Genomic DNA, 16277 nt, shown 5'->3' on the forward strand with positions numbered 1-16277 from the left:
ACTGTCGAAAAGGAAGGCTTTTGTCCACCCCCCCCACCCCCCCCGAGCACCAGCATTCTTCTGGCTTGATTTTCTTTTGTGGGGAAGTAGAGAAAGAGGGAAAAAAGAAAAGGAAGGGTGAACGAAAGAAAGGAAGAAAGGAGGGCGCTCCATCTGTTTTTTTCTACCCCCCTCCTGTGACTGGGGACCTGCAATACAGCTGCACTCCAAAGGAGAGAGATAAAGAATAAGAAAGAGAGAAAGATTTTTGGAAGGGAGGTTAGAGGACGGGGTAGCTAATGAGGGAATGGCTTCCTGATTTCCAGAGAATTTTGAGGGAGTGGTACATCTGCTCATGGATGTATGTGTGTATGTGTGTGTGTGTGTGTGTGTGTGTGTGTGTGTGGTTGCAGGCTGAGCTCTGGCTCACAGTTGCTCCCAAATTACTTTGACACCGCAGTGATAGGCAATCATGATTATTCATCCTGTCTTCGCTACAGAGGACCTATTTACCGCTGGACAGTGATGAGCGAATTGAGGAGAAACAGAGACTACACATCAAAAACCACCCACCAAGAAGAAGAGAGACAAAAAGGACCAGACTGGGGGAAAAAAGAGGAGGAAAAGATTAAGGCATTTCTTTTTAAAAAAAAAAAAAAAAAAAAAAAAGAGGGAATACATTTTACTGTCTGCCAACTAGCTGTAACATGATAACGGCTTGGATATGTAGAGATGGAAACATACACTAGTGGTGAGGCGGGCAACAAGAGAGAAAGTGAAAGAAAAGACAAAAGAAATGAAGGGGGGATTAGTGCGGAGAAGTGGACTGGTTTTACAGACGACGAGAGGGGTAAGAGTGCGTGTGGGAGAGTGCGAAGCCCGAGAGCCGAGTGTGTGTGAGGGCTTTCAGTGGAAGCCCATAGGCAAGGGGGGGGGGGGGCTCTTTTGTTCACGGGGAGCAGAGGGAGGAGGATAAAGTGAAGGAGGGAGAGTGAGAGTGTAGGGAAGGAGGAGTGGAAGGAAGGGATATGCTACTGACGGAGAGGGAAGGAAGAGGGGGTGGCGTGTATCTCCGAAGAAACTCAACCCCTCCACTTGGACTTTTTCCAGCACTGAGAGCAATAACATTTTTCATCTGTGCATGCATGAGTATGTGTGTGTATACAAGCCCTCCACTGTGTGCATGCGTGCCTGGCTGTGTGTGTGCCAGTGAATGCTGGTGTGTGTTAACTCTGACTGCAAGACATGAGGACAAAAGGGAGGAGAGAGAGAGAGAGAGAGAGAGAGACAGAGAATGAGAGCAAAGGAGGGTAAAACCGCTAAAAAGCAGCTCCGTCACTTGAAGCGCGCTCTGAGTCGTGTATTCTAACCAGTGCTGGGGTATCAGATGATGGCATGTGGACGGGGCAACAACAATCCACTTCACCGCTCTTTCTATACAAGATGGATCTTGTTAGAGTTACTTGTCCTAGACAACAAAGCACTGCGCAGCACTGCATATACTGCAAGCGGGAAAAAAATGACCATTTGGAGGCAGTCAGCTAGTTTACTTTCATGCTCGGCCTTAAATCATCGCTTCAGGTTGAAATACTTTTATGTCCGCTTTTCAGGAAGTGGGTGAAACAGCCTTGTTTTAGTTTGACAACTACGCATTTTTGAGTTTATCCAATGCAGGTCTGAAAGAGGTTCATAAACCCAGAGGCTGGATATTTACAGTCCAAAGAGAGAGATGAAATCCAGCTGATGTCAAAGTCAGACTGACATGACATTAACTATCTAAGCATATGTAACTAGAATCAGATGTCGGGCTGCATCTAACAAACATTTTCATTATCCTTTTCATCGCCCATTATTTTGTCAATTAATTGTTTCGCCAGTAAAATGTCAGAAATAAGAAAACATGCCCTGTGTAATTTCCCAGAGCCCAAAATGACGTCTTCAAATGTTTTTTTTTTATCAGATCCAGTGTCCAAAAATCCAAAGCTAAGTTACAAATTCTCACATTTAAGAAGCATGGAACCAGCAAACGTTTCACATTTTTTGCTTAAAAAAAATGACGAAAACAATTATTCAGTGATCAAAGTAGTTATCAGATAATTTTCTGTTGATCTACTAATTAATGGCTTGACTGATATTTGGTGTTCTAGCTAGGTGGTGATTAGCTTAGCCAAGCATACCATAAAGACTCAAACAAACAACTAACTGTTAACCGCTGCTTCCAGTCTTTATGCTAAGCTAAGATAATTAATTCGAGGTTCTAGCTCCTTACTTAACCCAAAGTGTAGTGTACCAATGGCACCGTCAAAACCACGGATTCAGGCAGCCAGGGTTTCCAACGCCACATACCTAAGGAACCAATCTCACCAACTTGCAGGGTGGGGCTTTCAATATCATTATCATGCCGGTAAGACGAAACAATGTGTATCAGATGAGAAGCTTGGTGTAGCTGCATATTGGTATTTTGCAAGCTAACTTCACTTTTACTTCAACTTGTGAGAGCTGGCGGGAAGCAAATTTGCATTCCTAGGATAGCGATGGCATGACCTGATCTACTCTCTCTCTGACTGGCTAGTACTTGTTGCCTTCATTGGTTGGATTGGGTAGGCTTAGTCAAGAGTAGCAAGATTGATTAGAGTTAGGGTACAAATGTGAGAGTAGGCTTATCAGAGGCAGAGTAAGGCAAAGTAGGGCAAGTCATGCCTTCACTATTCTAGGAAACGCACATCTGCAGTCGAGAACAAGGTTTCTCTGCCATTAGTAACACATTATTAGCTGTTTAATAACGTAGTCAAGCTGAAGGCTCAGGTTAGCTGTTACTGTTACATTTCTGATGTGAGAGCGATGAGCTGAGTCGAAGGTGAGCAGGTATGCTCAAGAAGCAGGCGAGCAGCTGAGAGATAGAGGCGGGAGCTAATTTACATGCTTGTGGTTCCATGCATACTAAATGAGGCAACAGTGTGGAGTTGCATCTCAGTCATTTTAAGGCATAAAGGGATTATTTCATGGAAATAAACCTCTTAATGTGTAATTCTGATGAACAGAGATGTGTTTTTAGGGTATTAATCAATGCCACGTGAGGAACGTTAACTGTTCCTTTGGGTGATTATTATACTGTAAGGGTAACGTGACTGAAATATGTGTTGTTGCTTTCACAGTTTCTGTTCTTTCATCAACATCAGAGCAACATACCAGCAGAAAACCTCGGGACAAAGGTTGCCTGCGCTCAGCCACAAGCGAGAAGTTTTTTTTAAAATGGAAAAAGCAATTTAAAGAGAGACACTTGGCATGTGTTACCTCCCATCTCAGTATGCGATCTCCACACACTGAGATACAACAACTGACAACTTTCAGTGACAGCTAAGTTACCCCACATGAAGCCCAAACCTCCTGCATCCAAAACTGAACTCATCCTAATCTTATGTTTCCATCTTAATCCTGCATTTTTAATGTCAATCCTACTTAAATCATATTCAACGCAGAACCCAGGAAATGGAGCATGATTTTTTTTTTCCCTGCGCAGCTAGCCAAGGTCAGTTTCCCCATAGACTGAAACAACGATGGGCTAATGCCAAAGCCAGATGGACCACGCTCACTGTACGGTCTTTTACCTCCTAATTAGAACTATGCATATGTTCACACGCACGCACGCACACACACACACACACACACGAACACACAAAAGCATCCGTGGAGAAGAAAGTGTGAAGCCTGGAAAAATAATCAAGGTGCTGGGCGTTAGTGATGGAGAATATTACAAAAGATCTGTGGCAGAGAAGTAGGCCTGTGCTCACATGGGGTAATAAATGAGTTTGTTTATCAGTGAGCCAAGTTTCCGGATGATTGGTCGTTATAGCAGCAGGGGCAGAGCAGGACGAGGTTCCCAACCAAAGCCTCTTAGCATGAGGATCATCTCTGACCCATTGTAAGTCAATGGGTAAAGATTATCTTAAAGCTAAGATGCTTTTGGAGTAACAGGTCTCCACATCTCCCACACAAGAGACCAAACATCTACTGCAACAGCCAGAGGATCCACACCCCCTCCAAGCACCCCCCGCACAAATAAAAGCCATGTTTTGTTTTGTAGTTGAGCAGTGAAGAGTTGCTCTGCTTTGTTACTAGGCTCCTTGCAGGCAGGGTGATTCATGTATGCTTACTTTTGTGGCTGTGTGTGTTTCTGCAAATCTCCGGATAACAGCTTCTTATGCCAAAAATATAAAATGAGATATTTAAAAGGGAAAAAAAGCCACCTGTAACCACTTACAAAAGCAGCCACCGGCTCATGTGCCTCACATTTCTAGGTCCATTTCGTTGCACGTCAGTGTATTTTTCTTATTCCCCGACATGACTTTGTGAGTTCGTGTTCCACCTCAGCTACAATGGAGCACAATGAAAGGAGAGCATCCCGGCAAACGTCAGGTTTTGGAGTGTGTTTTGCAGAATCAAAGAGCGAGGACTCCGAGACTCACCAACAATCGCATGGGATGAAATCCATCAAAGAGGAGCCAGAGACACCGTTTGACTGTAGCCTCAATAGACCGGAATGAAAGACTGTCTAAGAAATACTTGGTGTCTTGTATTCAATGTATTATCATCTTTCTTTCCCTTACAAACATCCAAACATTCTCTTTTATGAAATGAAAGGTGGGTTCACCAATAAATGTAAATTACAACACTTCATCCTGGAGTGCAATGAACTTCAAATATCGATTATACAGTGGAACAGTGGAGCTTTCTTTTAAAGGAATTGATTTAGCTTTTGGCAAATTAAGTCTATCAACACATTGTTCAGCTACAAGGCATTTGGCATCATTTCTGCCTCTGTTAGTCCTGCGTACTGTGTGTGAAGTTTAAGCACAGTGTGTGTGTTTGCAGCATCTAATCTTATCGTATGAACTGTGGTAAATACAGAGAAGGGAGAAAACAGCTGCCAGTCTCTTAATCGCTCCACGCTAAGTTTATCAAAGAGCTCATTCCGCCTAAAAAGTCAATGAATTCCTCTAAAGCTTACCAGGTTTCATGCTGGACTTCACAGGAATAAATATTATGGGACGTGTCAGTAATGAGGAATGAGGGGCCGGCCCAGTTGTATGTGAGCAGGAAGCAGCTAGTCATGGTGGTGACCTATGGATCATCAGTCACTCTCCCTGTCTGGGCTGTGTCACATCAGCCAGTACCACTGTCAAACCATCCATCTCTCTCTTAACTCGCCTTCCCTCACTGTCTCCTCCATGCTTTTTGTTCCCTTCTCTCCTCTATCTTCTCCTGATCTCACCCTGACAACACCCACTTCTTCTATTTCTGCCCTCTCGCTCATATCAGTCGAAGATGTTTGCCAAAAACTTCAGCTGTGACAAGGCACAGCTGTCCGACAGCAAACCCGCTCATTTGTCTCTCTTGTGTAGACACACTCTCTCTCCCTCTCTTTAACATTCAGTTACAAAACCATTTCGGGCCGGCGTCCAATCAAAGCGCTGCATTGACGTCCACTGGCAGACGGCGAAAGGAGAGTGATGGCGTTTCAGTGTGGATGAAAGTGATGAGGACGCAAAGGCTGAAACTGGAATGCATTTTACAAGTTCTGCATAACAGTGTGTAGAGCTATGCAAAAGAGGACCACACCTTGATGTTGCATAAGGGAGAACAGGTATGAAGAGACTTAACACACAGTGCAAACAAAATCTCCATTTAATCAAGTCATTTTGGTCTTAAAAAGTTTTAAAATCCTTATTTTCTTCAAAGAAGTGAAAAAATCTGCCAAAACACTGATTGGAAATCACTGCCTGGGAACCAGACGAATCTGTGAGCTCATGTTTTATTTGCTCTGGCTGATGCATCTGGTCCCCCTCTGCTTTTGTCAGATTTTCAGTGGCCTGAGACGTGCCGGGCCAATCACAACCGTTTATCTAATATGGGTGTGTTTGAGATAAGACCGTAAGGAGAAAGGCTGTTAAGGGTTTTTTTTTTTTGTAAACAACCACAATGGCTGCAGCTGATGCAGAACTTTCTGTTGAAGCTGCGATCGTGTCGGTATTCGTTAAAAGAAAAACAATCAACTGAACTAAAAGAGCAGTGTGCAACATTCAGGGAAATTTAGTGGCATCTTGCAGTGAGAATTGTGGATTTCAACCAGCTGAAAATTCCTTTAGTATTCCGCGTTCAGAAAGTTTTTACCTGGAACCGAATTATCTGCAGAGGTCTCCTCCCCTCCAAAACAAATTGACTGATTTAAACCGGTAAAAAACACAGAATTAAGCGGTGTCACATCACAAATCAGTGTTTCTCCGACGTTGTTTGGCATGTCCGAGCCGGGCCATTAGACTAGCACCTGCTGATGAGTTTTACCAGGAACTGAATTATTTGCAGAGGTCTCTTCTACTCTAAAACAAGTAGGCCGGGTAGGTTAAACCGGTAAAAAGAAACTGAATAAAGCAGCTTCACATATAAAATTTGTTGTTTTCCAACACGGCTCATTGCGGAGGGAGTTCTAACTAAGGTGGCTGATGTGAAAATGAGAATGGTCCAGTCTAGTCAGCGTTTGGCCCATTCTCTGCTTCTGTATACTTATCCTATCATATTCCATTTCTGCCAATATATACCCAAAATTGAACACACTGGACCTTTTAAGCTTTTACTGAGAAGAAAGATGTGCTTTTTGTACTTCTGAAAGTATTTATCCAAAGCTTGATGTATAAACTCAGACTCAAACTTTTTTCCCCATGCTTTGTGCTAAGTTCTGCCTTAATGTGTGGTGGATTGGCCATCTACACCATTGGGGCCTGGTCACTCAGCAACACATCACATGTTGTAACCCACCGATAACGCCCCTTTGAATTTGAAAATGACTCGAAAACTCTTCAAGGTCCCAGACTAATTTCCGATTTAGTCAGGTTATGTTTTTCAAGTATTTCCCAGAATTGAGTGTCTGTATCTTGAGGATAATGCAGGTTGCTGCACTGGAATTGAGAAATTTTCTACTTGATTGTAGAAAATATGTGAAACAATGTGAGTTTTATTGGAAACAGGCTGGAAAAATCTATAACAATGGCAGACTTTGGCCAGAAAATAAGACTTTACGACTCAATTACAGACTGAAAAAAACAAAAGACTTGTTACCGTGCGAGTGTACATGGCATACATCAGAACGGCTTAGAGCTTGGAGATCCTAACACACAATTTAGTATTCATGGCACAAACACACACATACCAGCACATCCTCTGTCACTAACCAGAATCCACACACACACACACAAGCATCAACTCCCTCCCGCTGCTATCCTGTTTATCTGGAATGATGCCGAAGCCACAGTAGCTGCTGCAATTCGAACCCAGCCCAATGTTGTGGAGATGTGCACAGCAGCTGCAGAGCTGGAAGCCTCGTGATACTGAGCCTAAACAAAACTGAAGAGCAAGGAGGGGAGGATGGAGGGATGGCAGAAGAAGAAGAAAAGGGCTGAGGGGAAGAGCTAAGAGGCTGGAACGTGAGTAAAAGGAAGGACGGGGAAGGTGATGAGCAGTGTGACAGAGGTTGCCTCTACGTTGCACACCCGTGTGGCCTATAAAGTCCACGCACACTTTCGTACTGGCTTCTCATCCCACCAGTGCGCTTCTCTGTGTCACCCGGGGGAGGAGGATTGACCTGGCCTAGTCCAAATGCTGCCAGGAGGATTGGATGATCCTTCTTAGGCAGGGTGTGCTGTGAAGCAGGCTAATGAGAGGCCAATGTGTGTGTGTGTGTGTGTGTGTGTGTGTGTGTGTGTGTGTGTGTGTGCTGTCTGGCTTTGCTAAGGGGCTCTGGGTTCAGCCACCCAGGGCAATCTGCCCAGTGATGTCGGGACACATGTGACCCCCTCAGACCTATAGGGCTTGGATTACTGTTACCCTTACTACCATTGTGAATGTGTTTGTGTGCGTGCAGTATGTTTCTGGGGGAGAAAGTTGCTTGTTTCTGCATGTGTTCCAACATTCTGAACTGGCTCAGCCAGCCACACGCTTTTAATCTCCTTCATCCTAATCATCAGCACTTTTAACAATTACCAAAATCCCAAAGTCACTTCTAAAGCCCCGGGGACTGGGGAAGTAAATTAGTTCTTTAGCTAACCCCAGCATATTTACAACACCGCTTTATAGCTGTTATGATGTTGATGAATGTGCACTGCCCCTGCCAAATAAACTTATAATCGAGTGATAAAATAATGAATGAATTCCGAGTGGAACAACAGTCCGTGACGCCTGCCAATTTCCCTCACCTCTCCCGTGTGTGTATGTGTGTTTACGCACATCTGCCCTCCTGTGTTCACTGTCTCATTGTGTGTTTAATGCATAGGTGTAGATTTTAGGGGACACATTTGTCCTCCCCAATAAACCCCTGACAGTAGCAGAGGACTTTTATTTTGACAAAACTGAAGACATTTACACAGAGGCACAAGCTGGTGCATAAAAACTCCTCAGAATGCCGAAATAGTAAGTGTTTGATGCTCTAAACCAGGGTCTTCCGCATATTTCAGGCCAAGGACCCTAGAGAAATGGAGCAGGGACTCCCTGCTACATATATTGTATAAAATTGAGGTGCACTTGAGAACTTGAGATAATTCACTGAATATTTTTTGGCCTTCTTTCATTTTTACTTGCCTGTAGCTGTTAAGTCAGCAGAGGTTGTAGCATGGAAAGGTGTGTTATTCTCACCCACTGCACTTTCACTGGTGGTTTCTGAGGTGGACGGTGTGTCAGAGACTCTTGCTCAAAAAGTTACAAAACAATCCATTGTGGCTCATTGAAAAGTCCGTACACTTGGAATAATAATACAGCTGATTGGCCAGTATGTTTCAGTAGTACATTATTGTTAGCTAACTAGCTCACCTCACCATTATGGACAGGTGCTGCACAGTAATTTCACCATACATTTATAATAATACCTAGATACCGGATGCCAAAATGGCACCTATTCATTCCAATGGAGTTGCTCACCTGGCACATACAGCCAAAACAGTTCTAGCTACCGGGGTTGCTTACACGGCCCACTGAATATACGCACTAGTGTTTCTCCAGCTGGCCCCACCTGCAAATTCCTGCTCAGCTCATAGACTCTCTGCTCCAGGAAAGTTTTACAAATATAAACCCTCCATGGACAAAAAAAATCATAATAGAAAAATAGAAAAAAATCACAACTGACCTATGAGGTGTTCTGTCAACAGTGTTACAGACATCTCTTTTATTTATATGGTCTATGGGGAAAAAGCTTTTTGGGTCGCAGGGAATTTTTTTGCTGCAATACTGCAAGTGGCCACTGGGAAAAATTGGCTGCAAGGCTGAGCAGCGTCCCTGGGGCGTGGATTTAGCGTTAGCTAGCTAACATGCTTGCACAACAATTCATGGGTAACAGTTAGCCTATCAATAAAGTTGTGTACTGCAAATTAAATTTATGAACAGGCCAATTTATCTTTGCTTGTATGTTGAATTCATGTTAATGTGTATTTTCATAGACATTTTAGTTTTAAGGGGAAAAAAATTAAACTTAGATTATCAAACAAAAGTTTGGCGGCCCCTCTGCAGTAACTCTGAGGAGCTCCTAGGGGTCAGGAACCCCCTATTGAAGATTTAGGCTCTAAACCTTAAAGTGGAGGACGCCCAAACTCCCCGTTTTATACGTGTCGGCCCAGTGTTGAAACAAAACCTATGCCCTTGGTTTAATGCACACTTGCACATGCGACAAAGGAGATAAATTAGGACCACACACTTGTTACACATGTGTCTGACATAGATGGGAGGGGAGGTCGAGCCCCCTGCATCTCTTTTATGTGTGTGTGTGAAGGCATCTGTTGAGAACATGTGGCCCAAGAGATCTGTCTCTTCTCGTCTGTATTTTCACAGTCCGACTGCATACCTGTGTCCATCTGCCCATCTGCCCGCCTGCAACGCCCAGAGAAAGAACGAAAAAGAAAAAAAAGGTTCCAGCCTCTGGCCAGATTTGGCCGCCTTCTCCTTCTCCTTCCCTTGGCCTTTCCATTCTGCCACATCAGCTGAAACCTCTTTTCACAGCTCCTGTTGCTCTCAGCTCGTAAACTTACACACACTCCTCTTTTTCACCAAGGGAGAGGGAAGTAGGAAGAGAAAGGGAGTGAGGGAGAAAAGGGGGGCTTGCTTTAACAGGCAGCTCCAGCAATATGGTTCGTATTCTTTCCTTCTCTTCTTCTCTCCACGACATTCCTTTCTCTTGTTTTTACACTCCCTCACTCCTTAAACAAAAAAAAGAGAAGAAAAAAAAAAAACGCTCCTTAAACAAAAAAAAAAAAAAAAAAAAAAAGAAAACACTACCCAGTGGATATTCTCTAATCATTTAGCCTAAGGATGCGTGTAGGCTTACCAGGCTCCTGCTTACTTATCCACACAGCCCAGAAAAGCCTCGTTGCATGCATGCATTATTCATGAAGGGGAAACCTACGGGTGGATTTTTTTTACGAAGGGTGAAACCGGGCGTGGAGTTTCAAACATACAAACAATCAATAAACGAGTGGAATGCTGCTCCTTTGATATGACACCCCGTTTGACCTACTAACACTTATTCCACTCTCCGCGCTCAGTCCCAGAATGCCCTCGCCAAGAACATTTCCAGTGATTTTCTTTTTTTTTTGGAGTCTTTTCTCTGGTTTTTTGTAGTTGAAACACTTAGCCCAGTTAGCTAGTCTTTTATCCGGCGCCAATTAGCCGGCGATTAATGAATTATTGAGAAACGGGAAGGGGGGGATTAAATTTTAATGTGGATCTTAGGGGGAATAGTTGTATTACAAGTCACCGCGAGCGCAGAGAGAGGAGACGCCCACCCTCGGCAGCCGTTTACAATAATCTACAGCCGTTTACGAAAGTATGGAAAGAGAGGAGAGGGGGGAAGAGAGAAAGACCGTGAGCGGAGGGAGGGGTGAATGAGAGGTTTTGGCCTTCAGTACAGACGCTGAAATCAAACTTGCAAAAGGGCCAAGAGCTACAAAACTCCATATGCTGTGATCAGAGGAATGACCAAAGCCAACATTACTTGAAGTCATTTTCTGTGTGTGTGTGTGTGTCCACCGGTGTGACCTACAGTCTTTGATCCATGTGTGGTCACCTGCCATGCCAGGATCCACTCCACCTCAACCTCAACCACCCCCCCTAAACTCCTGAGCAGTAATGTAAGATTCGATCTTTCATTAGGGCGCCCGTGTAAGGCCGATAATAGGAGATGCTGAGATAAGGATAATGTATGTCTGGAGGGGGTGGTGGTGGTGGTGGAGGGAGGGGGGACTCTTCCCCAAGGTGATCGTTCTGGTTCAGTTCTCTCTTCCTCAAGCAGAACCTGTATTGGCACTTGAGACTTAACTGGTATTGATTTACTTAGGGTTAGGACTGTCTCTACCCCCCTCTGCTCCCTCCATCGCTCCTTCTGTTTCTCATTCACCTCCTGGCACCTGCCTCGGTTTATATTCCTCCCTGCACACCTCTGTCTCTTTGCTTTCCGCCGGGCCGGAGCAATTTCAACTGATGGAGCAGTCAATAAAAGGGTGGATGCAGCACTTGATGGCCGTAAGCATTTTTGATACTATATTTTTCTGTAACTTACGTCAGTTTTATTTATGTTGTATTCCAGAAATTAATCAGGTAGAGAGGTGTGTGTATCCTCCAATACACCCACGGGTGCCTCCTTTTCCCTCTTCACCTCTGTCACTCCTAACACATCTATGGGTGCGTCAGTGGCTGCTGTAGCGCTATAATTAGTGGCTGGATGTGACACATGTTTCCAATTTGCTACGTCTGGTCACTGCACTGGAGGAGGGGGTGTGGGGGAGTGAGGTAGAGATAGAGACAGACGGGAAGTGACAGGAGGGAAAAGGGGGAAGAGAAGGATGGGAGGAAGCTGGGAGAGAAGGAGGCCGTTGATATAGAGGCGTCACGAGAGGGAGAAAAATATGAGAAAGAGGGTGTAGGAGAGAAGGAAGAGAAGGAGCCAGAGATTGCTCACAGAGGCGGAAAGAAAGATGGGAGGAGAGGTGGAGGGCAGCTGCAGGTGGACGGTCTAAACTTCAAAGCAGAACATCCAGTGGAGGTCTCGGGGTTAACAATGTGACAGTCCATTTGCTACACAGACGAGATGTGAACCATACATGTGCTCCTGCGCCTGATTGATACAGACTACTGCTTCTGCTTACTTTTCGCCTCATTTCAGAAGTACAAACCAGACGTGTGTGGGCTCAGGACTTCTGGACCTTGGAAGATGCACACAATTTGGACAAGCATGGGCTCTTAACATATTTTTTAGCCCAGGGCCAAAACCTATTTTGCCCGAAGGCAGCTGAAACTAAAGTAGTGCTCTTGTCATGTAGAGACCGAGGAGAGGAGAAACAAGTACATAGAAGTGTGTAAAAAGAGCCAAGAAAATAAACTGGAGGAATGACTAAGCTGATTAACTATGAATAGTAAGCTTCATGAATAAGCTTCGTAGTATACAATAGGCTTTGTATTTTGAATATATGAGTGAGCAAATCTGTGGAAATGACTATGGAGTCTGGCGTCAAAGCCTCCACCCCTCTAATTGCCAGCCAGGCCCCGTTCTTTAAGCCCCAACACCCACCTAACACTAAACTCCATTAGGAGACAATAGCGTGGAATCACCTGTAAGGCCTCAAAAGCCCGAGCTGTTAGCTTCTCAGTGAAAATTACCCTCCCGTGTCCAACTCTACTCCCTGTTGGGTGAATCCACCCACTGCTGACAAAAAGCCCTCATTAAGGGCTTCATGCCTGGCTCCACAGCGGGGGCCCACGCACAGTCACATCTGTGGAGAAGGGAGAAACCGGGCAGGCCATAGCCTACAGCACATTAAAAACCTGTTAGACTCTTAAAAAGCCAGTTGCATGGGTGTGAGCTGGAGATGGCAGGGCTGCCTACAGCAGAGGGTCGAAATGTGCTTTCGTAGTTCTTTGCAGTATAAAGTGAGTCATTGAGGCAAAGGTTCAAGAAGTGGGAGCCACGCAGGGCCAGTGTTCCTTTGACGCTGATAGTTTGATGGCCTTTGTACAGTATTTATTAAGATGAAACATAAAAACAGGGGCGTCCGAGTGGGGGGACATGGGGGTCTGAAACCCTGAAACTCACTGAATACATCAATTAAAAGGCTGAACTTTGTATAAGAAATAGTGGGAGCTCTCTAAGGCTCCTCTCACCCTTTAAAGACACAAAATGGTTTAGTCTGCCACAGCAAGAGCTGAGAGAGTGCTAGCAACGCTAGAGCACCAATGTACACTATCATGTCTTTCCCCGAGTAAGGAAAACCAGGGTCCACAAAAGAAAAGAAAGATTTTTTGTTTAAAAAAATCTGTACATTGAAAAAGGTAGGAGAGACAGAGATTGGAAGATGGGGGGGCCACAGACACTGCCTATGCATAGAGCCTAGAATTTGATGCTATGCTCCTGCATATGAAATATCATGGATCCAATTTGTGTCCACAAATGACGTCAGGTTTTGCAAAGTTGAAGTCTGGTGTCACTAAAGAATCCCCCCTTCACCTCTATACAAGCCGCCTTGTTATTCCTCAGCCCCCCCTCCTCTTCCTCACCGCCACCGGGCGTCTATTCAGACACTGGGAAATTGGCAGAGGTGTGAGAAAAGTGGTGTCGGTCGTTAAGGCCCGACGGCCGAGAGGTGTTTAAAATGACATTTCCTCAGCTAATGCCTGACACCTTCTCCAGAGGAAAAGAGGAAAAATGCAAATGAGCGTGGCCGAGTGGGCAGACGGGGTGTTCGAGAGGCCTGCGGGCCGGGGCCTAGACTTTAATCAAGGTCATCCGGCAACAGCAATTAGAGCATCACACACCACGTCTTTATTATCTGACACACTGCTTCTGTCTGTTCACCCTGCAGCTTACAGGGACTTTACCAACAAGAAGAACTACAGCTGGATTATCCACAACAATCAACGTGAGGGTGACAAATTCAGGGCAGCTGTGACACAGAGCACCCTGCCTCTGCTCAAGGTGTATACATTTATCTAATTACTCTGTGAACCTCTGTTAGACTGCAAACTATAGTGATGGAATGATGTTATTTTGGGATTAAGAGCAAAATAGCCTGATGGAACTTTATGGTGTTTGGTAGGCCTATGTCATGTTGCATTACTACAAGAGTGCACTTAGAGTTGCTTGCATTCTTTAAATGTTGTCTAAATCCCTTCTTTTCTGCAGAAGTTGCATGTCACACTTCCAACATGCAATTAAAGTAATTATTCCATCCGTGTTTTTCCTCTTTCGTTGGCTGCAAAACTTCCAGTTCAAACATGCAATTAAGCGACCAGTAAAAATGTGAGAAGTGCTCTTACCTTTCGTTCAGGGAATTCCAGTAGATGGGCTCCATATTGCTGGCCGTCGTCCCCAGTAAATCCAGTATGAATATCAGCAGGATCCAAAATCCATTTCCACTTCCACGACACGCCATTTCAACCCTGACACCCAGCATATGTAGCCCCATTTAACAGAAATGGGCGATATTTTATGCTGTTTTCAATGCTGTGGCGAGGAGATTACTCAAAACAATGGATGTGCGACTACAGCCGAGCAGGCTATAGGTAGAGGCAGTCAAAGTGTGGAGTGAAAGCCCGGTGTTTACAACCTCATGGATCCACAATTCATCAAATTGCACGGGATCAAACCAAAAGCACACTCGTAAGAAACTTGCTCAATCCGTGCGTCTGGATCTCCAAAAACGACGTTTTTTTCTGCGCGTCCACGGTCGTACTATTTCAGTGCCAATCCCATGACTTTCCCATTAATTTGTCATTAGTCCTCCTTTTTCCAAAGCAGTGCTCCTCTGCTCGAATATAACTCCACTGAATCGTATTTTCTGAAATTTATCGCCACCCAGGAGCTATTTCTGTTGCATTTCGGTGCGCCCTAATTGTCTTTTCCCGAACAATGTTCCCTTGTTCTCTGTGCCGACTCTGTGTGATTTCTCTCCCATTACCTTGTTTTCTCGAAAGAAGATCTACCTTCCAACATGTCAGGCTACGCTGAAAAGAAATATTGTCAGTCTGTTGGAAGGAAATAGTCGAGATCACACCAAAAAAAAAAAAAACTGTGAAGGCAAAGCGTTTAAAACCGAAAAGATGTCACTCGTGTCCACAGCTCCATCCTCATAAAGACATGTTGATGCTCGGTGGGCTTAGTCAGTGCGCATTGCAATCCTTATTCTCCTCTTTGGAAAAACACACAGGTTCAACACGGGCTGTAAATCCGCAAATCCTTCAGCAACGGATTCGTTGAAAAATTAAAAATGAAGACCAAAAAAAAAAATCCAAATGGGTGATAAGTGAAAGAATCAATGCAGGCTGCAACACAAGAAAACTGAGAGAAACAAACCAAAGAGCTAGAAAAGCATCCCCACTCTCATAATGTCGCACAAAGACCAACGCGAAACTTGTGAAGTGATTAAAAAAATAAGATGCGACTTGTGAGCATCAGTCCCGGTTGGAAATTGACGCCTATCTGCTGTAGCGCATCATTCGGATTCGCTTCTCGGCCGCAGGAAAAAGCGCTTCATTCGTTATCGCATCCGTCTCTCTGCCTCAAAATCCCACTGGTTTGACTTGCCCTAATGCTCGCAGCACATTGACAGACCGACTGGCTTGTTTGAGAGAAGGAGGAGGGAAAAAGGGGACGTGGATGAATGGAAAAAAAATCCCCATCCTCCGACTGGCAGGCAGGGCGCACTGACGGAGCGCAATTCTTCCAGGCTTTTTTCGGGGGGGCGGTATCGAGTCCCTTTTCAGCACCTCCTCTCTCCTCCTCCTCTCTGAGTTTCAGGGCCCCCCCGACTCGGACCTCTGGACTCCCTGGCGCTCTATTCTGCCTCCTTTCAAACGCTCAAGAAGACCCCCACCACCACCACCACCACCACCCCCCCCCCCCCCCCCCCAACCCTATAGACGCTCACTAACGTGCGGCCCCCTCTGCTCAACGCAATGATGGAAGAGCAAGAGCGCCCTCAATGCATTCCGTGGGCATCACATGTGGCCCTGGGAGAGGATTGCATTGAAAAAATCCAGCTGGTGGAATCTTATAAGGATATTATACAAATGTCACTGCAAAGCTATACATCCCTACAGGAGTATTTAAGGTTTATGAGATATGAAATATGCCTCAAGGTATAGTATGAGCTCATTATGGCTGTATTAGAGGGATATGAAAATATTTTAAAGTAGAATTACACAGTCTCGCTATAGCTTGGATATTTGTTTGGAAAATATTGCTAAACACATATATGAAAAAACCACAAAAGAAT

General features: G+C 44.7%; 1 protein-coding gene across 1 annotated transcript in view; it reads right to left on the bottom strand.

Moving 5' to 3' along the window:
* Window positions 1-15876, bottom strand: part of efnb3b (ephrin-B3b) — a 91139-nt gene extending 75263 nt beyond the window's left edge. Inside the window, exon 1 of the mRNA XM_033609840.2 lies at window positions 14320-15876. Within this exon, the coding sequence (XP_033465731.1) occupies window positions 14320-14468 (149 nt within the window). The 5' untranslated portion in view covers window positions 14469-15876. The remainder of the gene's footprint in view (window positions 1-14319) is intronic.
* Between the last annotated feature and the right edge of the window lie 401 nt (window positions 15877-16277).

The sequence above is a fragment of the Epinephelus lanceolatus genome, chromosome 22, assembly GCF_041903045.1.
Source record: "Epinephelus lanceolatus isolate andai-2023 chromosome 22, ASM4190304v1, whole genome shotgun sequence".
Taxonomy (NCBI): Eukaryota; Metazoa; Chordata; class Actinopteri; order Perciformes; family Serranidae; genus Epinephelus; species Epinephelus lanceolatus.